Source organism: Megascapheus bottae, chromosome 17 (genome assembly GCF_031878675.1).
Source record: "Megascapheus bottae isolate mThoBot1 chromosome 17, mThoBot2.hap1, whole genome shotgun sequence".
Lineage (NCBI taxonomy): Eukaryota > Metazoa > Chordata > Mammalia > Rodentia > Geomyidae > Megascapheus > Megascapheus bottae.
In genome coordinates, this window is record NC_143525.1 from 29,990,585 (window position 1) to 30,015,573 (window position 24,989).

At 43.0% G+C, this 24,989-nt stretch overlaps 2 protein-coding genes and 1 long non-coding RNA gene across 3 annotated transcripts in view; 2 read left to right on the top strand and 1 right to left on the bottom strand.

Annotated features, from left to right (window-relative positions):
• Bltp2 (bridge-like lipid transfer protein family member 2) overlaps window positions 1–16,885 on the top strand; it is a 37,342-nt gene extending 20,457 nt beyond the window's left edge. The window contains exons 25-39 of the mRNA XM_090350603.1: window positions 2,092–2,249; window positions 3,274–3,480; window positions 6,869–6,968; window positions 8,771–8,953; window positions 9,275–9,396; window positions 10,698–10,853; window positions 10,933–11,054; window positions 12,468–12,648; window positions 13,759–13,845; window positions 14,209–14,319; window positions 14,456–14,591; window positions 14,695–14,825; window positions 14,968–15,069; window positions 15,537–15,671; window positions 16,005–16,885. Coding sequence (XP_090206729.1) covers window positions 2,092–2,249; window positions 3,274–3,480; window positions 6,869–6,968; window positions 8,771–8,953; window positions 9,275–9,396; window positions 10,698–10,853; window positions 10,933–11,054; window positions 12,468–12,648; window positions 13,759–13,845; window positions 14,209–14,319; window positions 14,456–14,591; window positions 14,695–14,825; window positions 14,968–15,069; window positions 15,537–15,671; window positions 16,005–16,187 — 2,114 coding nt within the window. The 3' untranslated portion in view covers window positions 16,188–16,885. The remainder of the gene's footprint in view (window positions 1–2,091; window positions 2,250–3,273; window positions 3,481–6,868; window positions 6,969–8,770; window positions 8,954–9,274; window positions 9,397–10,697; window positions 10,854–10,932; window positions 11,055–12,467; window positions 12,649–13,758; window positions 13,846–14,208; window positions 14,320–14,455; window positions 14,592–14,694; window positions 14,826–14,967; window positions 15,070–15,536; window positions 15,672–16,004) is intronic.
• A 17-nt stretch (window positions 16,886–16,902) lies between these two features.
• On the top strand, window positions 16,903–20,993 carry Rskr (ribosomal protein S6 kinase related). Its single transcript, XM_090350604.1, is given in 14 exon segments — window positions 16,903–17,152; window positions 17,197–17,202; window positions 17,437–17,450; window positions 17,495–17,728; window positions 17,818–17,901; window positions 18,025–18,093; window positions 18,470–18,539; window positions 18,774–18,878; window positions 19,021–19,061; window positions 19,307–19,334; window positions 19,446–19,535; window positions 19,624–19,712; window positions 19,816–19,926; window positions 20,357–20,993. Coding segments are annotated over 14 exon segments (1,317 nt in total). The 5' UTR covers window positions 16,903–17,070; the 3' UTR covers window positions 20,651–20,993.
• LOC150051566 (uncharacterized) lies at window positions 17,666–24,956 on the bottom strand. Its single transcript, XR_016538339.1, has 3 exons — window positions 24,878–24,956; window positions 18,752–18,874; window positions 17,666–17,760 (listed from the first exon to the last, which is right to left on the bottom strand). It is a non-coding gene; the product is annotated as an uncharacterized LOC150051566 (long non-coding RNA).
• Between the last annotated feature and the right edge of the window lie 33 nt (window positions 24,957–24,989).

Here is a 24,989-nt window from a genome sequence, read left to right on the forward strand (position 1 = left end):
AGCCCTGAGCCCAAGCCCAGGACTGGCAAAAAAAATAAAAGCACAGGTACGGTGCCCAGACCTTGAGTTCAAGCTCCATAACTAACCAAAAAGAAAGAGAAGATAAATAAGACATCAACAGGCAAGGGAAGATGAGGGGGAATACCACCTTCAAAGTAATGCAAGTTTATTTGAGCAGAGTGAAAAGAAACAAGAAAGAAATTTAAGAATATAATAGTTGTTTCTGGTTGAAATGAAGGAGGGAAGGTGATTAAGGAATGATTTATGAGGAAGTAGGATTTGAACTGGACCCTGTAAAGAGCCTAATAGTTTGAACCATATAGAGAAATGAGGAGGAAGAATAATCAGTGTAGAGGGAATAACTTAGAAATGTAATTAGAAAAGGTCATTGTGTTTAAAGGATAGTGAGGGGCCGGGAGTTTGGCCTAGTGGTAGAGTGCTTGTCTAGCATGCACTAAGATCCAGGTTCGATTCCTCGGTACTAGAAAAAAGCCAGCAGTGATGCTGTGGCTCAAGCGGTAGAGCTCTAGCCTTGGGAAAGTCCAAGGACAGTGCTCAGGCTCTGAGCCCAAGCCCAGTACTGGCCGGAAAAAAAAAAAAAGAATAGTGAACAATCTGCTTTTCTGCCTTTGTACTTTGGGCCTTGAGCTCTTCAGCTTAAGGTTAGTGCCCTACCACTTGAGCCACAGTATCACTTCAGTTTTCTGGTGGTTAATTGGAGATAAGAGTTTCATAGAGGGCCGGGAGTTTGACCTAGTGGTTAAAGTGCTTGCCTAGCATGCATGAAGACCCGGGTTCGATTCCTCGGTACCACATACATAGAAAAAAGCCGGAAGTGGTGCTGAGGCTCAAGTGGTAGAGCTCTAGCCTTGAAAAAGTCCAAGGACAGTGCTCAGGCCCTGAGCTCAAGCCCAGGACTGGCCAAAAAAAAAAAAAAAAAAAAAAAAAAAAGAGTTTCATAGACTTTTGTGCGCTGGTTGGCTTTGAATTTTGATCCTCAGATCTTAGCATCCTGAGTAGCTAGGATTACAAGGAGTGAACCTCCGGTGCCCTGGAGAACAGTTTTTGTTGGTTTGTTTGTTTGTTTGGTGGATCATGGGGCTTGAACTCTGGGCCTGGGTGCTGTCCCTGAGCTGACCCTGGGCATTGTCCTTGAGCTCTTCAGCTCAAGGCTACTACCCAAACCCTGGAGCCACAGCCCTACTTCCCCTTTTCTAGTGATTAACTGGAGATAAAAGTCTTAAAGTCTTTCCCCGGCTGGCTTTGAACCTTGATCCTCAGATCTCAGCCTCCTGAATAGCTAGGATTACAGGCATGAGCCTTGGCAGGAAAGTTTTGAGATTCTTCTCTCATGAGCCTTGGCAGGAAAGTTATGAAACTCTTCTCTCTGTTAACCACCAAAAACGTGGAGGTGTGCCTCCAGTGGTAAAGTTCTAGCCTTGAACACAAAAGCTCGGGGACAGTGCTTAGGCCTAGAACTTCTAGGACCAGATCGCTCACACGCGCATGCATGTGTACACACAGACACAGACACACACACACACACACACACACACACACACACACACACACACACACACACAGATTTGGGGTTTTTTTTTTTTTTTTGCCTAAGAGAGAAAAATACTGTCACTTACCCAGCACTTCTGGTTCTATTACTGAATCTGTTATTTTTATTAACACTGAAAGGAAAATGAAATGCCAGTTCTAATTTTACCTTTGGGACTCAAAAGTGGGAATAGTGGATTAGACTAGAATTTAAGGTGGGATGTATCTTAGTCCTTATGTGGCCGGAGAAATTGAGAAGGAAGGTCAGTTTGGCCCTACATATGTCTATTAATGTTGTTGTTGTTATTGTTATTATTGCCAGTCATGGGGCTTGAACTCAGGATGTTGGTCCTGTCCTTGCACTTTCTTAAGGCTAGAGCTCTACCACTTGAGCCACAGCACCACTTCTAGCTTTTTCTGTTTATGTGTACCAAGGAATTGAACCCAATACTTCATGCATGCTAGGCAAGCACTGTACAACTAGGCCATATTCCTGGCCTTTCTTTTACTTTCAAAATGACCTTTCCTCATTTACTGTTTCAGGTGCTTACATGTTACAGAAGCTAATTGAAGAAACAGATAGGTTTGTGGTATTCACAGAAGAGGAGTCAGGTATGAGTGATCAATTGTGTGGCATTGCTGCCTGCCAGACGGATGACATATACAACCGGAACTGCCTTATTGAGCTAGTCAACTGCCAGGTACCTTTTTTACAGAGCACCCTACTATTGGTAGATAGTTATCATATTGCTTGTCCTACCTGCCCTCCTTTTTTTTTTTTAAATGCCAGTCCTGGGGCTTGAACTCAAGGCCTGGGTGCTGTGCTTGATTTGTTTTTGCTCCAGGCTAGTAATCTTATGCCACCACTTCACTTCCAGCTTTTTTGATACTTTTAGTGTAGCTAAGAGTCTTGACTTTCCTGTTCAGGCTGGCTTTGAATTGTGATCTTCAGATCTCACCTTTTTTTTTGTGGGGGGGTCAGTTATGGGCCTTGAACTCTGGGCCTTGGCACTGTCCTGGACTCTTCAGCTCAACACTAGAACTCTACCACTTTGAGCCACACCACTTCTGGTATTTTAGTGGTTAATTGGAGATAAAAGACTCACAGACTTTAGTGCCTGGGCTGACTTTGAACTAGCCTCAGATCTTAGCCTCCTGAGTAGCTAGGGGTGGTTTTGAACTGTGATTCTCAAATCTCAGCTTCTTGAGTAGCTATGATTATAAATGTGAGACACTGGCGCCTGACCAGATTTCAGCTTTCCGAGTAGCTTTTTTTTTCTTGGTCATGAGACTTGAACTCTGGGCCTGGGTGTTGTCCCTGAGATCTTCAGCTCAAGGCTGCCACCCTACTCCTTGAGCCACAGTGCCACTTCAGGTTTTCTGGCGCCCAGGCTGGCTTTGAACCATGATCATCAGGCATGAGCCACCACGCCTGGCTTTGAGTAGCTTTTTTTTTTTTTGACATAAGGTTCCATTATGTAGCTGAAATTTATCTCAAATTTCTTGAATACTGGGATAACAGATGTGAACCACCACTCTAAAGAATGGGTGGATAGAGCTGCAAAAACATTCACTTTCGCATGGTGTATAATCACTCTGATGTCTAAACCAAGGAGGTTTATTTAGTGAACCAGAATTAGACCTAACTGCAATGGTTGATAATATACTTTCATTAGGCTTCTCATCTTCATTGGTGGTTTAACTCTGCTTCTGTACCTTGCTTAGATGGTTCTTCGTGGAGCCGAGACAGAAGGTTGTGTCATTGTATCTGCTGCCAAAGCCCAGCTACTGCAGTGCCAACATCATCCAGCTTGGTATGGTGATACATTGAAGCAAAAGACATCATGGACTTGCCTCTTAGATGGCATGCAATACTTTGCCACCACTGAAAGCAGTCCTACAGAGCAGGATGGCCGACAACTTTGGCTAGAGGTTAGCAGAACTTGGGAGACTTGTTAAATCCGTGATTTTCTATAGTTAGTTCTTCTACCAGAACAGTTGGAAGACTTGATAATAGTATGTTTTGCTTAGCAGAATAATAACATATTGAATGTCGGTAGTCCGCTCTGTGGCATAGTTTTTGATCTCATAATACTCATTTACCAGCAACATTACAATAAAGTGGATTGGAGCTGTTTTACTGTTTTGTACCTGTCCGGGGGATGGAACTTGGATCCTAAGCTTTTTTTGCTCACGCCTAGCACTCTACCACTTGAACCACAGCTCCACTTCTGGATTTTTTTTTTTTGTAGTTTAATGGAAATAAGAATTTCACAGTCTTTCCTCCCCAGGTTGGCTTTGAACTGCAATCCTCAGATCTCAGCCTCCTGAGTAGGTAGAATTACAGATGTGAGTCACTGGTCATGGTTGGGGCTTTTTTACTTTTAAAGTTGATGATTTGGGCCGGGAGTTTGGCCTAGTGGTTAAAGTGCTTGCCTAGCATGCATGAAGACCTGGGTTCGATTCCTCAGTACCATATACATAGAAAAAAGCCAGAAGTGGTGCTGAGGCTCAAGTGGTAGAGCTCTATCCTTGAGAAAGTCCAGGGACAGTGCTCAGGCCCTGAGCTCAAGCCCAGGACTGGCAAAAAAAAAAAAAAAAATAAATAAATAAATAAATAAATAAAGTTGATCATTTCTGTTAATAAACCAGCAGACAATCAGGAAGAAATAAAAATAAAGGCAGTATTATTTATTGTACCAGTACTAGGCCTTGAACTCAAGACCTGGGTGCTATCCATTAACTTTTTACACAAAGCAAGTGTTCTACCACTTGAGCCATAGCTCTCTACTTTGACCTTTTTGGTGGTTAGAGATAAAAGTCTCAAAGATTTTCCTGTCTGGTCTGGCTTGGAATCCTACTGTCTTCAGGTCTTAGCCTCCTGAGTAGATAACATCACAAGTGTGGCTTACATGTGCCCAGCTTTAAATCAAGCATTTTTGATAAGCTCTTTCTTTTTTCATTTTTGGCAGTCCTGGGGCTTAAACTCAGGGTCTGGGCACTGTCTTTGGTCTTTTTCAAAGATAGGGCCCTATATTTGAGCCACAGCACCTTTTCTGGCTTTTTCTGTGTATGTGGTACCAAGGAGTCAAGCCAAGGGCAAGTTATTGAGGTTGATTAAAAGACTTGTTTTTCTAGGAATAAGGTTATGGGCCTTTTAATGATAGCTTCGCCACTGTAGTAGCTGTGGAGTCCTTTGGACAGATTACCTTTATTTGGAATACAAAATTTTGATGGCATTGGTGCAGTTCTTACATACTGACATGTTGAAACTGCGTTGTACAACTACTTAAAGATAATAATAAAAATTAATACTTCACCCTTGTAAGACTATTGAGTCAAATAAGAAAGCACTTTGAAAAAAATAGGTTTATTGAAGTCAATAATACTTTTAGGGGTATCTGAATGCATGGCAGGATATTTGTTAGATGATTAGATTGCAAACAGTTGACTAAGACTAGGGAGGATCTTGTCATTGCCTTGCACAGCACTAAATTTACACTAATTTCTAGGATATATCTTTAAATTTATGGGACAGGAGATCTGACAGTTATGAGATATATCTACATTATTTAATAGTATTTTATTAAAGGCCCATATTGTGCATGTTATGGTATACCCCCTAATTAGCTCCATCTGGTAAGAACCAGAGTGATAGTACCAATTGCTATTCTACTCAGTGAAAATAAAGCTGATACCTCTTTTCTTCCTTGCTAACATTTCTTACACCAAGGACCTCAGAGTTTAATCCAGACAACCTCAAGAATAATGATATAAGGGGTAGTGAACATTGAGTTCTTATATCAAGCCAGAAAGGGCCAGGTTGTTGATATGAGAGGTTGTACTGATACATAATAACTTTGAGTTAGGCAGTGGTACCTTTTACAGTCTTAGGAGGCAGACACTGTATAAGATGTTAGCTAATGCATGCATAAAGTCCTGGGTTCAATCTTCACCAATATCACCTACACGGAAAATAAAATTAAAAATGATAACTACCCGTGCAGAAGTTGGCAGAATGTATTATATGGTATTTCCTAGGGTATGCTTCTTTTACGCATGCCATCTTTTATTTTTTCAAGCTGTGTTAGCTGCATTCATCAGACAAACTATGGCTTTTGCCTTTCCCATGTAACGTTTTGTGAGTTGGCTGATTTGCCATCCTAAAATCTAAATTACTGGTGTGATCTTCCCATGTCATTCATTATGTTAACTTAATCTGACTTCATTCAGCTTGGCAGAGAATCAGAAAAAAATCAGTCTTCTTTATCTAAGGCAACAGTGTTAGAATTATTATTTTTTTCTTTTTTCTTTTTGCCAGTCCTGGGGCTTGAACACAGAGCCTGAGCATTGTCCCTAAGATTTCTCAAGGCTAGCACTCTACCACTTGAGCCACAGTACTATTTCTGGCTTTTTTTGTGTGTGTATGTAGTACTGAGGAATTGAACCTAGGGCTTTGTGCATGCCAGGCAAGCCCTCTACCACTAGGCCAAACTCCCAGCTCTTATTTATTTATTTAGATTGGTTGTGGGAGTTGAAATCTGGGCCTGGGCACTGTCCTTGAGCTCTCTAGCTCAAGGCTACCACCTTACCCCTTGAGCCACAGCACAACTTCCAATTTTCTGGTGGTTAATTGGAGATGAGTCTCATGGACTTTAGTGCCTGGGCTGGCTTTGAACTGCAATCTTCAGATCTCAGCCTCTTGAGTGGCTAGGATTACAGGCGTGAGCCATGCACCTGGCAGCCAGCCCTTATTTTCTAAATGGAAGTACAAGGAGAACCAATACCAAGATGGGTGGAAAAGTAATTAGAGAAATTTTTTCCCTATGGTATATGTTTTGTTTGTATGTACACACACATCCTGGGGCTGACTGGTACCACTCGTACACTTGAGCCACACCTCCATTTTCAACTTTTGGTGATTACTTGGAGATAAGAATCCTATGCTCTTTCCTGCCCAGGCTGGTTTTGAACTATGATCTTCAGAGCTCAGATTTCTGAGTAGCTAGGATTAAAGGTACAAGCCACCAGTGCTAGCTAGTCATGAGTTTCTTAACAGCGGAGATACTTTTCTGAGAAAAGTGTTATTAGGCAATTTTGTCTATATATAAAAATTGCAGAGTGATTTTATAAGATTTACTAAGGTGTCTCTGATATCACTAGATGGTAAGTGTTATGTGACTACCATTATATATACAGTTTGTCATTGACTGAAGCATCATCACATGGCACATGTGAAACATGGAGAACTGTGACCTGATTGGTCAAGATAAGTCACTGTTTTTCTAGTAGCTAAAGATGCTTGCATCTCTGTCTTCAGGTGAAGAATATTGAGGAGCACCGACAGCGTAGTCTGGACTCAGTGCAAGAGCTGATGGAAAGCGGACAGGCAGTGGGAGGCATGGTTACCACAACCACAGGTCAGCTTTCTCCCTTCTACATGATTTGGAGCAGATATATATATATATATATATATATATATATATCTGAAAAAGACCTCATTTATGTACCTACTGTCTGCTTTTTTTTTTTCCTTCCTTGAGAGCCTGGGGATTGATCCTACGTCCTTGCACATACTAGAGAAGTTATTTTCCTCTTATATACCTAGCCTGTTTGTTTTGTGCCAGTTCTGAGGCTTGAACTCAGGTCCTAGATGCTATCCCTTTAGCTTTTTTTTTTTTTGGCCAGTCCTGAGGCTTAAACTCAGGGCCTGGACACTGTCTTTGGACACTGACTTTGCTCAAGGTTAGCGTTCTACCACTTGAACCACAGTACCACTTCCAGCTTTTTCTGTGTATGTGGTACCAAGGAATTGAATTGAGGGCTTTGTGCATGCCAGGCAAGCACTCTATCACTAGACCAGACTTCCAGCCCAGTTCTCTACAACTTTGAGACACAGCCCCATTTCTGGCTTTTTAGTGGTTAATTGGAGATAAGAGTCTCATAGAGCCAGAGCTGGAGCTGGAGCCATGGCTAGTGGCTCACGAGTGGAATCCTAGCTACTCAGGAAGCTGAGATCTGAGGATCATGGTTTAAAGCCAGCCTGGGCATGAAAAGTCTATGAGACTCTTTAACCACTCAAAAACATGAAATGGAGTTGTGGCTCAAAGGGTTAGAGCACTAGCCTTGAGCTGAATTGCTCAGGGACAGCACCCAGGTCCAGACTGGTCTGGTCAGCCCTATAATTAACCAAACAAACAAAAAAAAACATGTCTAATGATCATGTTTCCTACTTGACTTTCCTACTTGAGCTGGCTTTGATTAGAGATCTTCAGATTTAGCCTCCTTAGTAGCTAGGATTACAGGTGTGAGCCACCAGTGCACAGTTCTGATCTAGCCTGAGGCTAGTGTTCTACTATTTGAGCTGACCCTCCACTTCTAGAATTTTATTAGCTAATTGGATGGATTTTCCTGTCCAGACTGGTTTTGAACTGTGATTCTCAGCCGTGAACCACCAGTGCCTAGCCTTAATCTGACCCACTTACTCTTTAGGTTCTTTGTTTGTTTGGGGTTTTTTTGGGTAATACTAAGGTTTGAACTCTGGAACTCAAACTTACTAGGAAGATATTCTACCTTTTTAGCTGAATACTCAGAGCCTTTTTTCTTTAGTTACTTTTTGAAAAGGGTCTGCATTTTTGCCTGGACTCAGTAATGATAGTCATCAAGAACCTCTTTTTTTTTTTTTGGTCGGTTGTGGGGCTTGAACTCTGGACCTGGGCATTGTCCCTGAGCAATTCAGCTTTAGGCTATCACCCTACACCCGATCTAGCTTTGAACCTCCATCCTCACATCTCAGCCTCCTGAGTAATAGCATTTCAGGCGTGAGCCACTTCGCTCGCTCTCTCCTTCATCTTATGTTTATACTTTTTTTTTCTGGTTGGTCGTGGGACTTGGTGCTATCACTGAGCTCTTCTGCTCAAGGCTACTGCCTTGCCTACCCCTTGAGCCACAGCACCACTTCTGGTTTTCTGGTAGTTAATTGCAGATGGACTTTCATGCCCAGGCTGGCTTTGAACTGCGACCCTCAGATCTCAGCCTCCTCACTTGCTAGGATTATAGGCATGAGCCACCAGTCCCAAGCCTTATATTTACTCTTAACATTATGATGGAGGAGGACCATTTTGTGCTTGGTTAGAGTGAAAGCAGTTTCACAAGCATTATGCATAGCTGGGAGGCTGTCTTATTGAAAATACCTTTCTCCTACCTCTTTTCCACTTCCTAGATTGGAATCAGCCATCTGAAGCCCAGCAAGCCCAGCAAGTGCAGCGGATCATTTCACGTTGTAATTGCCGAATGTACTATATAAGTTACAGCCATGACATTGATCCTGAACTAGCAACTCAGATTAAGCCACCTGAGGTTAATGAGAACCAGGAAAAGGAAGACCTCCTAAAGAAGCAGGAAGGTATTCAGGGTTTTAAAGGGTTTTAGGGGACATCTAGAGAATTTGTGCTAGTTATTTCCTTAGTTGCTTAAGACTGGAATTATTAAGAAAGCTATTATGTACTGACACGAAGATTTCACATTGCTCTCAAACTTTTGGAAGTTTATTATAAGAGAACAATCTTTGAGTGAACGGGCATACATGGTTCTATTCTTAAGTATCTCTCTTATTCCCTTTCTCTGGGGTTGACTAATAGGTTGGTTCTAAATGTGGGATGGAAGAAGGAATGAATATTTGGGAAGAAACTTGAGCTTCTTATTTAGCTGCTAATAATTACCCTAGGGGCTGTGGATACCTTCACTCTTATTCATCATGAGTTGGAAATTTCCACCAACCCTGCTCAGTATGCCATGATCCTGGATATTGTCAACAACCTGCTGCTCCATGTCGAACCCAAACGGAAGGTGAGCATGTACCCTTGAAAGATGCTAGCTAGCTAGCCTCATAGGAACCTCCAAACTTTGTGCTTTATTTGGGATCCAATGAGAAAACCCATGCCTCACATTGAAAAGGGGACTTGTGTTTGGGATATCCTCCATTAGGAGTGGCATTTGCAATTCTACTTATCTAGGAAAAGTCTTGAGTGTCCATAAGACTGTAGAGCTTGTTGTTTGCTTGACTTCCTTCCTCTTCCCCTCCCCCACATCCCTGATGATTCTTCACTCATCTAAACACCTTTAAAAATAGTAATTAGAAGTCCTGTAATCTTAGGTACTTGGGAAGTTGAGATCTGAAGATCTTAGTTCGAAGCCAGCCCAGGCAGAAAAGTCCCTGTAAGACTTTTATCTCCAATTAACCACTCAAAAACCGGAAGTGCCACTATGGCTGAAGTAGTAGAATGATAATCTTGAGCAAAAAAGGCTCAGGGACAGTGCTCAGGCCCTGAGTTCCAGCCCGGCCAAAAAAAAAAAACCAAACCAGTAATTAGGAGAATGAGGGAACAGATGACACTGTACAAAAGGAAATGCACGCATAGCCCTTCTGTATATCACCTCTATAATAACCATAACGTAAATTCTAAAAAAAAAAAACCCAACTATTCCTTTTCCTGTTTTTTTGTTTTGTTTTACCAGCTTGAACTCAGGGCCTGAACACTGTCCTTGAGCTTATTCAAGGTTAGAGCGCTACAACTTGAGTCACAATGACACTTCTGGCTTTTTCTGTGTATGTGGTACTGAAGAATTGAACCCAGGCCTTTGTGCACGCTGGACAAGCACTCTACCACCAGGCCAAACTCCCAGCCCCTACATTCCTTTTCTGCCTCCATCTTCACCCTGTGAAAGCTTATGAAACCCATGATATCAAATCCTTTTTTTTTTTTTTTTTTTTTTTGCCAGTCATGGGGCTTGAACTCAGGACCTGAGTTTAGTCCTTGGGCTTTTTCAAGACTAGAGCTCTACCACTTGAACCAAAGCACCAATTCTGGATTTTTTCAATGTATGTGGTACTGAGGAATCAAGCCCAGGTCTTTGTGGTGAGAAGTCTACCACGAGGCCAGACTCCTGGCCCCTTGTCATTTCTTTACTGACCTCCACTCTCTTGCTACTAATGATGACAGGTAAAGCTTAGCTTTGCAGAAGTGATCCCTAATTATTCCTTAGCTTTATTGTAAAGCATGTGTGTAGTATGTGTAAAGTCTTCAGCTTTGTCCTTAGCACCACACAAAACAAAAAGATCAAATTCATTTCCCTCTTTATTCTTTTAGGAGCACAGTGAAAAGAAGCAGAGGGTCAGATTTCAGCTTGAGATCTCTAGCAATCCTGAGGAGCAGCGCAGCAGCATATTGCATCTGCAGGAGGCTGTACGGCAGCATGTGGCCCAGATTCGGCACTTGGAGAAGCAAATGTATTCTGTCATGAAGGTATTCATCCCAGGTAGTCTGAAAACGGAGGTCTCCTAGGACAGAGTAGGTTTCTTCTTAATATTTTTGTTTTCCCTAGTCTTTGCAGGATGACAGCAAGAATGAGAACCTCCTTGATCTGAATCAGAAGCTTCAGTTGCAGCTAAACCAGGAGAAGACCAATCTACAGCTAGAAAGTGAAGAGCTTAATATTCTCATCAGGTGCTCCAGCAGTTTTTGCCCTTTTCCATTGACTCAGCTGGAAGTGTTTTCTCTTTCTTATTCATGTTTTGGATAGTCTATAAGTCTAGAATGAATTATCAGAAGCCATTGTATGAGTAGATTCTGGCATCTCTTCTTGTATGAGCCTTGCTGAACTTGGCTCAAGAGGTCAGTAACAGGATAGTCCCTTCCTTTGTTTCCCCAGTATTATACTTTTTTTTTTTTTTTTTTTTTTTTTGCCAGTCCTGGGGCTTGAACTTGGCCTGGGCACTGTCCTTGGACACTTGCTAAGGTTAGCACTCTGTCACTTCCAGCTAGGCAAGCACTCTATCACTAGGCCACACTCTTGGCCCCAGTACTATACTTCTATTTATTTGTTTATATGTTAGTTTGTTTTTAGTTAATTGTGGGACTTGAACTCTGGGCCTGGGTGTTGTCCCTGAGCTCTTCAGTTCAAGTCCAGCTTTTACTCCTTGAGCCACAGTGCACCACTTCTGGTTTTCTGGTGGTTAATTGAAGATGAGAGTCTCACAGACTTTTGTGCCCAGGCTGGAAAGCTTTGAAGCATGATCCTCAGATCTCAGCCTCATGAGTAGCTAGGATTACAGGCATGAGCCACTGATGGCTAACTTATTGTACTTCTTTTTTTTGGGGGGGGGGTGGGTCATGGGACTTGAACTCTAGACCTGGGTTCTATCCCTGAGTTCTTCATCAAAAGGGTACTATCCTGCACCTTGAGCCACAGCACCACTTTCAGTTTTCTGGTGGCTAATTGGAGGTAGAGTCTCATAGATGTTAATGCCCAGGCTGGCTTTGAACCGTGATTCTTAGATCTCAGCCTCCTTGAGTAGCTAGGATTATAGGCGTGAACCACTGTGCCTGGCTTATTGTACTTCTTTTTAGAGAGACTATTATAAGAAAAAAAAATGGGTTGTTGGAAAAGTCTACTTATGTGGTCTTGACACTATACATATAGACAGAAAATATCTTGAAGTTAGTCAATAAAGAATACAATTGCAGGGGCCTAGTGGTAGAGTGCTTGCCTAGCATGCACAACGCTCTGAATTCGATTCCTCTGTACCACATACACTGAAAAAAGCTTGAAGTGGTAAGTGGTACTGTGGCTCAAGTGGTAGAGCACTAGCCTTGAGGAAAGTCCAAGGACTGTGCTCAGGCTCTCAGTTCAAGCCCTAGGACTGGCAAAAAAAAAAAAAAAAAAGAAAAATACAATTGCAAGCTGGCACTGTAATCCTAGCTACTCAGGAGGCTAATATCTGAGGCTCATTGTTCATAGCTACCCTAGGCTGAAACTCTAACCACCCAAAAGCCAGAAATGGAGGTGTGGCTCAGGTGGTAGAATGCTAGCCTTGAGCAAAAGAACATCATGGGTTTGGCATTCATGTCTACTTGCAGGTGTTTTAAGGATTTTCAGTTACAGCGGGCCAACAAGATGGAGCTTCGAAAGCAGCAAGAAGATGTGAGTGTGGTCCGCCGCACTGAGTTCTACTTTGCTCAGGCACGTTGGCGCCTGACAGAGGAAGATGGACAATTGGGAATTGCTGAGCTAGAGCTGCAGAGGTTCCTGTACAGTAAGGTATCTGGGGTGTGCATCACACAAAGAAAATTGTATTGAGGCACTGACTTATCTCAGGAGTCTAACTGATAAACAGAAACAGAAAGTGGCCTATTTTTATGATCATTAATGATGGTCAGGATCAGACACATGAGCAGAGCTCCTTTAGATACATCCGCTTATAATTTAAAAATGATACAGATGTAGATGTTTGAAGCCAGCTATCCCCAGAAGTGTAGCCTGACCAGTCTCTCAAGTCTACCTTGGAATAGAGAAATTATTCTGCTGACATTCTACTTTCCTGAGATTAGCTACTGATCTGGGGAAAAGGCACATCATTCATTCCTTCTTTCAAAAGAGATGTTTAGAAATGAATGAGAAGATTTTTTTTTTTTTTTTGGTGGGTCATGGGGCTTGAACTCTGGGCCTGGATGCTGTCCCTGAGCTCTTCAGCTCAAGGCTACTGCCCTACCCCTGAGCCACAGCCCCACTTCTCGTTTTCTAATGATTAATTGGAGATAAGAATCTCTAATTCTTTAATGCCTGAGCTACCTTTGAACCTTGATCCTCAGATCTCAGCCTCCTGAGTAGCTATGATTACAGGCATGAGCCACCGCACCTAGCTAATGAGAAGATTTTTTATATATGTGCTTGTGCTAGGATTTGAACTCAGGATCTGGGCACTGTCTCCTAGCTTTTTCACTCAAGGCTGGCACTCTACCACTCAAGCGAGCCACTGCTTTGTGTCCAGTTTTTTGGTGATTAATTCCAGATAAGATTGTTTGGACTTTCCTACATGGGCTGTCTTTGAATAGGGATTCTCAGTCTCTCAGCTGGCTTTGAATAGAGGATTTCAGCCTCTTGAGTAGCTAGGATTACAGGTGAGAGTCCCTAGCACCCATCTCACAAGAACATTTTTTAATAGTGAGATAACCAGGAATTACTATTAGCATTTAATACCCAGGAAAATGGTTGAATTATGGTGTATATTGATTGTATGGGACCAATAAAAGATATCAAAGGTTTAGACTACATACTAGGAAACCCTGAAAACAAATAGGATACATAACTGTTATCTAACAAGCTCCTGAGAAAAGCTTAAATGGACAGTGACAAAATCTGTCTTTATAGGTGAATAAGTCTGATGACACAGCAGAACATCTTCTGGAATTGGGCTGGTTCACTATGAACAACCTCCTTCCTAATGCTATCTATAAGGCAAGTCTCTGTGTGTGTGTGTGTGTGTGTGTCTGGCGTCCACAGGTTTAACTTTCTTTTATTACTATGATTGAACTTAGCTTTGTATGTTCTAGACAGATACTCTATAACTGAGCTATCTAGCAAATCTTATTTCCCCATTTCTAGCCTGTTCATATGCTTCTCAGCAGAGGGCATATATTATAATGATCCTTTCCCTACAGGAAACCATGTGATCTGAGATGGTGAAAGCTTGCTCAGTTTCGGAAGACCATTGCCCATTCTTTCGATCTAGATTTGTGGGCTAATTCCTGGGTTGATTAGTAGATTGATATTTTTAGAGGACATTCATTCAGTCTGGCTATTGTTCACTCCATCCTACAGGTAGTTTTGCGCCCCCAGAGCTCCTGCCAGTCTGGGCGACAGCTAGCCCTCCGCCTCTTCAGCAAAGTCCGGCCACCTGTTGGGGGTATCTCTGTCAAGGAACACTTTGAGGTTAGTAAACAGTCCCTTGAGAACCAAGGATTAGATGGCATTCCAGAGCGAGCAGTGTGTACCATGTTATTTAGAAGAAGGAAATGGAGTGACTGTGTCTGAACTTAAGTGCTTCTTCAACCCTTTCAACCTTCAGGTGAATGTGGTGCCCCTCACCATCCAGCTGACACATCAGTTTTTTCATAGAATGATGGGTTTTTTCTTTCCTGGCCGAAGCGTGGAAGATGATGAAGTTGGTGATGAAGAGGATAAATCCAAACTAGTGACAACTGGTGAGACCATTTATGGTAGAGTGCCAGAAAGATAGAGTGGCAGCTCAAGACAATTGAGGCTTCAGATAAGAGGATGACAGCTGGTATGTTTGCTTTTCCATAGGAATACCAGTGGTGAAGCCTCGGCAGCTGATAGCAACAGATGATGCAGTACCACTGGGCCCTGGGAAGGGTGTGGCACAGGGCTTAACTCGAAGTTCTGGGGTCAGAAGATCATTTCGGAAATCACCTGAGGTATCACACATTACCCTGATGATTTGAAAAAAAAAAAAAGAATCCAAGTGTGACTAATCCCAGGCCTGAGAGCTGAAGTAGGAGGATCAGTATGTCTAGGTTTCTTCTGATGGTGTTCAGGTCTCATACTCTTCCTTTTTAGCACCCTGTGGATGATATTGACAAGATGAAAGAACGAGCTGCTATGAACAACTCCTTTATTTACATAAAGATTCCACAGGTTCCACTGTGTGTCAGCTATAAGGTATGTATCTCCCAGTACTTCCTAGAACAAGGTGGGAAAGGAGCCAGGTAAGATCATCGGAGATTATAGGCAGAGATAGCCAGTTTCTTCTTGTGAAGCTGGGTTATAAGTTATCACTGTGCTGTTCCTTCTAAGTTAAGGGGCTATCAAAACCAGTATGTTGGGCCGGGAGTTTGGCTTAGTAGTAAGAGTGCTTGCCTAGCATGCATGAAGACCTGGGTTCAATTCCTTGGTACCACATACACAGAAAAAGCTGGAAATGGTGCTGTGGCTCAGGTGGTAGAGCTCTAGCTTTGAGAAAAGCCTAAGGACAGTGCCTAGGCCTTGAGTTCAAGCCCCAGGTCTGACCAAAGTAAAAAATAAAAGTAGTATGTTGTTTCTATTCAGAATTCCAAATACTGGCTTAAACTCAAAATAGCAACTGATGTATCTTGTTTTCTGTCTTCTTCCCTCTCCTCTTCTTACAGGGTGAGAAGAACAGTGTGGACTGGGGTGATCTTAACCTGGTGCTGCCCTGTCTAGAATACCACAACAACACCTGGACATGGCTAGACTTTGCCATGGCTGTCAAAAGGGATAGTAGAAAAGCTCTGGTTGCACAGGTATTCCATCAGGGCTCATAGCTGTCTGATTAGGAGCTAGCAAGCAAGATCTACTGTAGAATCTTTTGTTCTAGGGTATATAACTGCTGTGGAAAGGGACAAGTGAATGTTGTTAACTACCATTAATTTTAGGGAAATAAAATCTGCTACATCTTCTGATTTAGCATGGGTTCTAATTAGACTGTAAGCTTCCTGATAGCAGAAAACATTTTGTAATTTAAATTTGCCTCGTTGTGCCTTAAAGTTTAATAAATTTTTGTTGAGGTCATTCACTTTGAATTATTCTGCTTGTCACACTAACATTTACCTTTTGATCCACTCCAACTTTGCCAGGTAATCAAAGAAAAGCTAAGGCTGAAGCCTGCAACAGGGTCTGATGTTCGGGGAAAGCTAGAAGCTAAATCAGACCTGAACATGCAACAGCAAGAAGAAGAGAAGAAGGCTCGACTTCTCATCGGTTTAAGTGTGGGTGACAAGAACCACAGCAAGAAGTCTATCTTTGGCAGGCGCAAGTGATCTGGCAATCCAAGTAGCAGCAGTACAGCTCCAGGATCTGACTCCAGGGACTTGTGGGGTGGAAAGGCTTCCCCTTCTCCACCAGGACTTGTGGGGGTTTGGCGCCCATGGGGTTCTGTGAAGACAGGCACTGTCCTTTAGCAGGTGACCTGTTCCCTGAAGGGCGTGGTGGACAGTAATACTGAGTTCCATCTGATATGGGTCACACCCAGGGCCAGAGAGGCAGCGCAAGAACTAGACCAGGGAATGGGCCCAGGGGCTAGGCTCCTGTTCTGTTCAGGTCAACTGAAAAGGGGGGGGGAGGTAATTCTGATTAAGTGCGATAAATTTTTATAAGAAGCCACTCACGTATATATATATAAATATAAATATATATATATATATATATTTCTAAGTGTAACTGCCCTCCCTATGTGCCAGGAAGCTGAGGGGAGGTGACTTGATCTCTGTCTCACTCCACTGCCTGTATGATAGCGGTCTTAGTGTTCAGGGGGAATATCCAGTCTATATGCTCACCTGGGAGGGTGATAGTAGGAGCCAGGGCTGGCCATGTGTATCCTACTCTTCCCCCTGGGGTATGCCCTGGAGAATGGCAAAACAAAACAAAACAAAAAAAAGATTTAAAGAGGAAAAAAATATTTTAAATTTAATACTGGTTTCGTTTTCTTTCTTTTTTAATTACGTTGGGTACGTGTTCAACCTGTGCTTTTCACTGCCACTGTGATGAGGGTGGCCTCTTTCTCAGCCTTGATACTAGCCCAGAGCCAATGAATTGTTGCATGTCCAAAGAGGCGGACTCATGTGTAATGCAGTATCAAGGGAGGAATTGCTTATGTAACTGGGACAGCAGATTTAACAGAAGGAGAGGAGGCAGAGGCTGGGGATGGGAGCAGTGAGCTGTCGACAGGGGCAACAGACCCCGGTGGCTGTTCCTCACCAGGTAGGCTGTGGGGCTCTGGCAGCCTGTAAAGGAAGTATGGGCCTCAGGTACGGGAAGTACCCTGGATAGGGGCATGTTACTGATAAACAAAACAGCCTGTGGATGGGGCTGAGAGACTACAATGTGAAAGTATTGTAGCCTAGATCTGAGGCATAGGCTTAGGTTATATATTTGTTCATGAAGAAAATGCCCAATAGTTACTTTTCTAGAGGCTTTGAAATATGTCTCAGTAATCCCGTTCTGCTATAAAGCCAGAAGTATGGGAATTTTGCCTGGTGCTCAGAATATACATCTAGGAGTTGAGATGAGGGGAAGGAATGCCTGTTAATGTGGGCAGAATTTGGCAAGCTCCTTTGCTTCTCAGCAGAGTGGCAACATCCAGAGCCACTGGCCCCGAGGCTGGAAGAGCCTCTGGTCTGGTGTGGGAATCATCAGGTCAGATCTGGAAGAATTATGGGATCAATGCCTGCACCTGGAGCCCCTACAGCCAACTCCATTACTAGTGGAAAAGCCCCTCTCTAAATGGCCTGTACCTCAGTTCATCAACCTCTTTCTGCCGGAATTTCCTTTAAGGCCCATTAGGGGGCAGCAGCAGCTGAAGGTAAGTCATTGGAATCCCTGAGAGGTGTCTGACTGGGAAAAATAAAGAAAATCGGGTTCAAATCCCCTGTTGTCGATTTCTTTGTACAGATTTTAGGTCTTGTGGCGAAAGGCTCTTTTGGAATTGTCCTGAAAGTGCTAGATTCTGCCCAGAAAGCTGTATTTGCAGTGAAGGTAGGGGCTTAGGTATTCTTTCACATTATTCTAGTTCCTACTTGCATTCTAATTCTACAGATGTAAGGATAAATAAATTCAACACCACTATTCTCTGAGTTTTCACTGCTCTCCCTTTTATAGGTGGTACCAAAGACAAAAGTCCTACAGAGGAGTACACTGAGGCAGTGCAAAGAGGAGGTTAGCATCCAGGTATGCACAGAATACTTGGGAAACATGAAAGAAGTTACAGGAAAGAAAAACACCTTTCTTCAGTGTTCCTCCTTTTCCTGATTCTACCTGCTTCACCCTTAGTTTACTAACTCCAGAGTAAATCTGGGGAAATTAGCTGTTAGCTCTCAACACAGATATTCCTGCCAGACAAATCCATGTCTCTTATGTATTATGTATTTAGTATTATGTGGGTTACAGGATTACCAGGCAATCAGTATCAAATATTGATTCTTGCTAAACTCAGAGGTGAAGCAGCAGTTCAGTTTCTGCACAATAAGGTCATGCCTTACGTCTTGGTTGCCTTTATGCTCAATAACCCTATTCTTTCCTAACTACTTGCTTTCTTTGTCCCTAGCGGCAGATCAGCCATCCTTTTGTCCACAGCTTGGGGGACAGCTGGCAGGGGAAGCGGCATCTCTTCATTAGTGAGTGACTGGCTTTTCTTTATCCCCAGACTCCATCTGCATTCTTCCCACCTGAGGTTACTTATCTCTTTGGGTTTATTCTATCTTTGCTGTTCTCTTTTTCATAGCACCTCTATCCCAAAAGGAAGAGGGAATAGCAAGTGGGCATCATTTTGGGGAGGGGGAGACCTATGATGCCTTAAAGCCCTGGCATGGAAGCACCCAGACATTACCTAGAGTTCTGGTCCTTTGCAGTGTGTAGGTACTGCAGCAGAAATCTGTACTCCCTGTGGTCTGCTGTTGGCCGCTTTCCTGAGGCCTCTGTCCGTCTCTTTGCAGCTGAGCTGGTCCTAGTGCTATGTAAGTGAAACAGTGTTTGAGGGGAGAAGTTAAGTTGTGGGTAGGAGAAAAGAGAATTGCTACTCACCTTGGAATAGTAATGGGATAAGGGTTACCAAGAAAGTAGTGGATGAGAAAGCTTCAGTGCACCCCTTATTCGCAGGCTATCTCCATGACTTGGGCATTATACATCGAGACGTGAAGGTAGGGCTGAGAGTGTTTTTTTCTTTAGCCTGAGGAGGGGCGTCAGTAAGTTCGAATAAGTCCAAGGAGGTAGGTGGGGAGTTGAGAACTGTTGGTCCTGGGGGCCACCTTGGAGGCCTATGATTTGGGTCAGAGCCTTCCAAATATATGATAAATGCTGAGTAGGGTAACTTCTCCATTTGGTGGGTGTACATGGATGAAAGAGTTGAAAAGAAGAGGAATAATTTCTCATTGTGATCTTTCAGATGGAGAATATTCTTCTGGATGAACGAGGTAAGGTTCTTTCTTTCACTAGCCCAGAATGAGTGTTACCTCCATTAACGGGGGGAAAAATCATGGCTAAGGCATGGAACAGAGCGATACTGTCCCCTTAATCTTTTATAGGCCATCTGAAGCTGACAGACTTTGGTCTGTCCCGCTACCTGTCCCAGGGAGCCCGAGCTTATACTATCTGTGGCACTCTTCAATACATGGGTGAGAGTAGCTAACAGCTGGTAGATAAACATTGGAGTGGAAGCAATAGTCAAAGGATGTCCGTGACAACTGTCTTTCAAATCCCTAGCCCCTGAGGTGCTGAGTGGTGGGCCTTACAACCATGCTGCTGACTGGTGGTCCCTGGGTGTCTTACTTTTCTCTCTGGCAACTGGGAAGGTGAGAGAATGATAGTATTAATGGTCAGAGAAGAGAGCTTCCCTCTGTGTTGGAAAGAAGAAAGGCCCTTAGAGAGCCTTTATCACCTATATCTTTAATTCAGTTCCCAGTGGCAGCAGAGAGAGATCATGTGGCCATGTTGGCAACTGTGACCCACTCTGACTCTGAAATTCCGACTTCTCTTAACCAGGAGCTCTCTCTGCTGCTCCATGAGGTAAGGGCAAACATCCAAACCATTCCCTCTCCCCTCACCACCTCTCCCTTGTCATTGAAGTCATATTTTCTTATTCCCCTGACTAATTTTTGTTTTGGAGGAGGGTACTTAACTTGAGTACCTATTTGCCCTCTCAGCAGCACATTATATTTAACTTTGGAATTCATGGTATCCCAAATGCCTTCCTCATCTAAAAAGATAGATCTACTTCCAAAAGTGTGTACCAGTACTGCACTCTTACCCTCTGGAAATAACACAAACATAGATACTTTGTGCCCAATCTGTGCCCCAAATCAGCCTGTGTTTCCATCTTTTACAAATCTTACTTTTTAGGTTTACAGCTCCATGAACTTCTCTCTCCCTTGTCATCTTTGTTTAAACTTATTCCTTATTCTGGTCTTTCATCCTTCATACTATTATTTCCCTTCAGCTCTTATGCCAGAACACTTTCCATCGTCTGCGCTATCTACATCAATTCCAGGTCCACCCTTTCTTTAGGGGTGTGGCCTTTGACCCAGAGCTTCTACAAAAGCAGCCAGTGAACTTTGTCTTGGAGTCACAAGTTACTCAGCCCAGTCCATTGGAATCGATGCCCTTCCAGGACTTTGACTGTGATTTGGAATCCTTCCTGGTCCACTCCATATCCTCTCTACTGTAGACTGGGGCCTAGATGAAATCTGAAGATCTTCACTGCCAGCTCAGTACAATCATCTTGATAATCTAGTTTTCACATTGTAGCCTCTTACTGGTTTAGAACTAGAGTTTACATCTTTAGCATCCTACCACTGGCAGACACAACTGATCCTAGCCCTTCCCCACTTTTCAGTTGTCTCCAATCAGCCTGGTGACTTTGCTTCACTTCCCCAGTGCTCTGACCCCTTAAACTGACAACCAAAGGCTTCTGCCTTTTCCTGTCCTTGTTTTTCTGCCAGGTTTCTTTCATGGTGTGTGTATGTGTGTGTGTTAGTAGGGCTCCCTTAGCTTTTTCACTCAAGGCTGGTGCACTTGAGCCACAGCTCCACTTCTGGCTTTTTGGTGTTAACTGGAAATAAAGAATCTCAAAAACCTTCCTGCCTGGGCTGGCTTTGTACTATAATCCTCAGATCTCAGCCCCCTGAGTAGCTAAGATTTCAGCTATGAGCCTGTGAGCCTTTGGACACCTGTAACTTGCCATAGTTTTCTTCTAGATAGTATGACATATTGGGCTATTAAGGTGCTACTTGTTTAATAGACTAGTCAGAAATAATGAGCATATTTTCAAAGATCTCAAAAACTGGGAGTCATGTATATGCAGCTAAGAATCATCTGGGGGTTTGAGGTCAGTCTTCAATAAATTTAACTTTTAAAAATTAGAAAACTAGGGGCTGGAGTTTGTCCTAGTGGTAGAGTGCTTGCCTGGCATGCACAAAGACCCAGGTTCAATTGCTAGGTAGCACATACATAGAAAAAGCTGGAAGTGTCAGTGTAGCTCAAGTGGTAGAGAAAGTCCCAAGGACAATCAATGTTCAGGCCCTGAGTTAAAGTCCCAGGACTGGCAAAAAAAAAAAGGGGACAGGGACATTTTCAAAACACTATTCAGTGGTATATAGTGATTCTCAGGGAATAAAGAAAATCAGAAAGCACCAATTTGAAAGAGCATTGTTTCCTTCTCCTGGAATGGCTGTCGGCATGGTTCTAGTATTAAAATACTTGCCTACCAATGGAGTGCTTGGCTAGCATGCACAAAGCTATGGAGGTTTGATTCCTTCATACCACATACACAGAAAAAGCCAGAAGTGGTGCTGTGACTCAAGTGGTTAAGCTCTGGCCTTGAGAAAGCCCAAGGACAATGTTCAGGCCCAGAAATCAAGTCCAAAACCAACAAAACAAAACAGAGGTGGTGGTGTGGCTCAAAATGGTGGAGTGCTAGCCTGTAGCAAAAGAACTCAGGGACAGTGCTTAGACCCCCAAGTTCAAGCCCTGTGACTACACACATTCACAAGAAAGCACACACATGAACCAATGCAACAGTAATACAAGACCAATATGTTGGAAATGAACTTTACAACTTGGGGGCAGGGAGAGAAAGTGGAAGGAAAATGTGGGGGGGGGGGTAACAGTGTTTGACAATGTACTCACTACCTTAACGTATGTAACTAGCTCTGTATATCACCCTGACATTTTTTTTTTTTTTTGGTGGGTCATGCATGGAGCTTGAATGAGGCCTGGGCGCTATCCCTGAACTCTTCAGCTCAAGGCTACCTCCCTACCTTGGAGCCAAGCCCAACTTCCCATTTTCTAGAGGTTAATTGGAGATAAGAGTCAGGTCCTTTTGTGCCTGAGCTGGCTTTGAACCTTGATCCTCAGATCTCAGCCTCCTGAGTAGCTAAGGATTACAGGCTTGAGCCACTGGCGCCCAGTCCGACATTAAGTTTTAAAACATAAAAATTTGAGGGCTGGGAGTTTGGCCTGGTGGTAGAGTGCTTGCCTAGCATGCACAAAGACCCAGGTTCAATTCTTTGGTACCACATACATAGAAAAAATCTGGAAGTGTTTTTGTGGCTCAAGTGGTAGAGCTCTAGCCTTGAGAAAGCACAAGGACAGTGGTTAGGCCCTGAGCCCAAGCCCAGGACTGGCAAAAAAAAAAAAAAAAATTAATGACACTGAGTTGAGAAATTCAGATGCTATAAAAGTTTCTGACCAAATTAAAACTAAGCTGGGACGTGGAGTGTCTGCCTAGCAAAGGTTAAGGCACTGGGTTCAGATCCCAGGACCACTATAAACTATAGCCAAATATACCACTAAATGGACAAATTGATAAATACATGCATTTGATGACAGCTAATGTCTATAATATAAACTTAACAAAATATAAAACTTTTAAAATAAAAGGCGAGGAATATAAAGAGATAAATTAGATTTTTTTTGTCTGTTGTGGGACTTGAACTCTGGGCCTGAGCACTGTCTTTGAGATCTTCAGGTCAAGGTTACTGTCCTATTTTTTGAGCCACAGCGCCATTTCCAGTTAATTAGATCTTTATCAGTTGCTTAGGGAGGTGGTTTTCAAGATAGTATTATAGTTTTATGAAACAGAGAAGAAAAAGTAAATGTTCAAGAAATCATATGTGCCAAGAGTGTGGCCTGGTAGTAAAGTGTTTACCTAGCATGCACAAACCCTTGGGTTTGATTCTTTAGTACCGGACATGGAGCTGTGGCTCAAGTGGTAGAGTGCTAGCATTGAGAAAGTTCAAGGATAGTGCCCAGGCCCTGAGATCAAGGCCCAGGACTGGCAAAAAATAAATTAAAAAAAAATCACAATTTTGCATCAGGCCAAGTAGCTTACACCTGTAATCCCAGCTATTTTAGAGATGAAGATTGGGTGGTAGTTTGAAGCTGCCCTAAGAAAAATTTACAAGGTCTTCTCAGCTAAACAAATAAGCTCAATCAGGTAGCAGCTATGCAAGAGCCATAGGTTAGAGGATTGAGGCCCAAAATTGATCAGGCAAAGAGAAAATAATCGAGATGCTGGTAGCTCATGTCTAATCCTAGCTATTCAGAAGGCTAAAATCCTGAGGATCATGGTTTGAATCATGGATCTGGACAGAAAAGTCCACAAATCTCCATTTAACCATTAAAAAGCAGGAACTAGAGATGTTTAAAGTGATCAAAGAATTAAGTGAGGGTGTAAAGGTCCTCAAGTATTGTGCCTCAGTATTGGTGCACACACACACACACACACACACAAAACAAAGGAAGCTGGGCATCAGTAGCTCTTGCCTGTAATCCTAGCTTCTTGGGAGGCTGAGAGGAAGATTGAGAGTCAAAGCCAGTCCAGGAAGAAAAGTTCTTGGAGACTCTTTATCTCCAATTAACCACTCAAAATCCGTAAGTGCTGCTGTGGTTGAACGGTAGCCTTGAGCACCAGCAGCTCAGTCCGGGACCATCCAGGCCCTCAGTTCAAGCCTCACAACAAACAAGAAATGAAAACAATGTTTCAAAAAAAACACTTCCTGCCAGGAGTTTGGCCTAGTGGTAGAGTGCTTGCCTAGCATGCACAAAGACCAGGGTTCTATTCCTTAGTACCACATACACAGAAATATGCCAGAAGTGGTGCTGTAGCCTTGAGAAAACCCAAGGACAGTACTCAGGCCCTGAGCCCAAGCACAGGATTAGCAAAAAACAAAAACCAGACTTCCCCCTCTACAGGGGGTTGAATTCAAGAAACTAGAACTTAGACAGTAGTTGGTAGTGTAGGTTGGAAGTTTGTTATTTACAAATTACATTCTCTGACTGAATTCATCATCTTCATTTACAGTCTATATATATGTAGATATACATGAAGATATATATATATATAAAGATGAATATACTACATATGTACAACTATTTTTTTTTTTTGCTAAGTATTTGAGTTTGAACTTAGAGCTTCACTTGCTAAAGCAGGCACCTCTACCACTAGAGACACTCCCTGTAGCCCAATTTCAGTTTCTTTCAAGGATTAGATGAATTAGTACACTTAAAATAGTTGGAATAGCACTACAAACACAATAAATGTTCAGTACAGTACATATTAGCAATTATTCTATGGACAAGGGTTTGGTGTGTGGACTGATCAAGCCTATGTGAAAACAGCTCCTCTCATAATGGGTGCCAGTGAATTCCTGTAATCCTGACTCAGGAAGCTGAGGTTGGAGGTTTGAAGCCAGCCCAGGCAGAAAGGTTTGTGGGACACTTGCCTCTAGTAAATCAGCCAAAAAAAAAAAAAGGAGATGGATTTGTGGATCAAGGGTCAGACTGCCAACCTTGAGCAAAAAAGCTAAAGGGACAGCAACAACAAAAAACCCAACTACCCGGCTGTAACTAAGGGAAGTCTGACACCGCCAGAGGCTAAGCAACTTAACAGACAAGTCTAATCGGGTATGAGGATGGTTTCCTGAAAGCAGGGAAGGAATCGTTTCGACTTTTCAGCTACCCGTGGTGTCTTCAGCTTTGGGAAAATACAGGGCGGCACCGCAGACAGCGCTGGGCGGTAGTGAGGAATAGGGCTGAGGTTCCAGCGCCCGCAGCGGAAAAGCCCGGGGGCG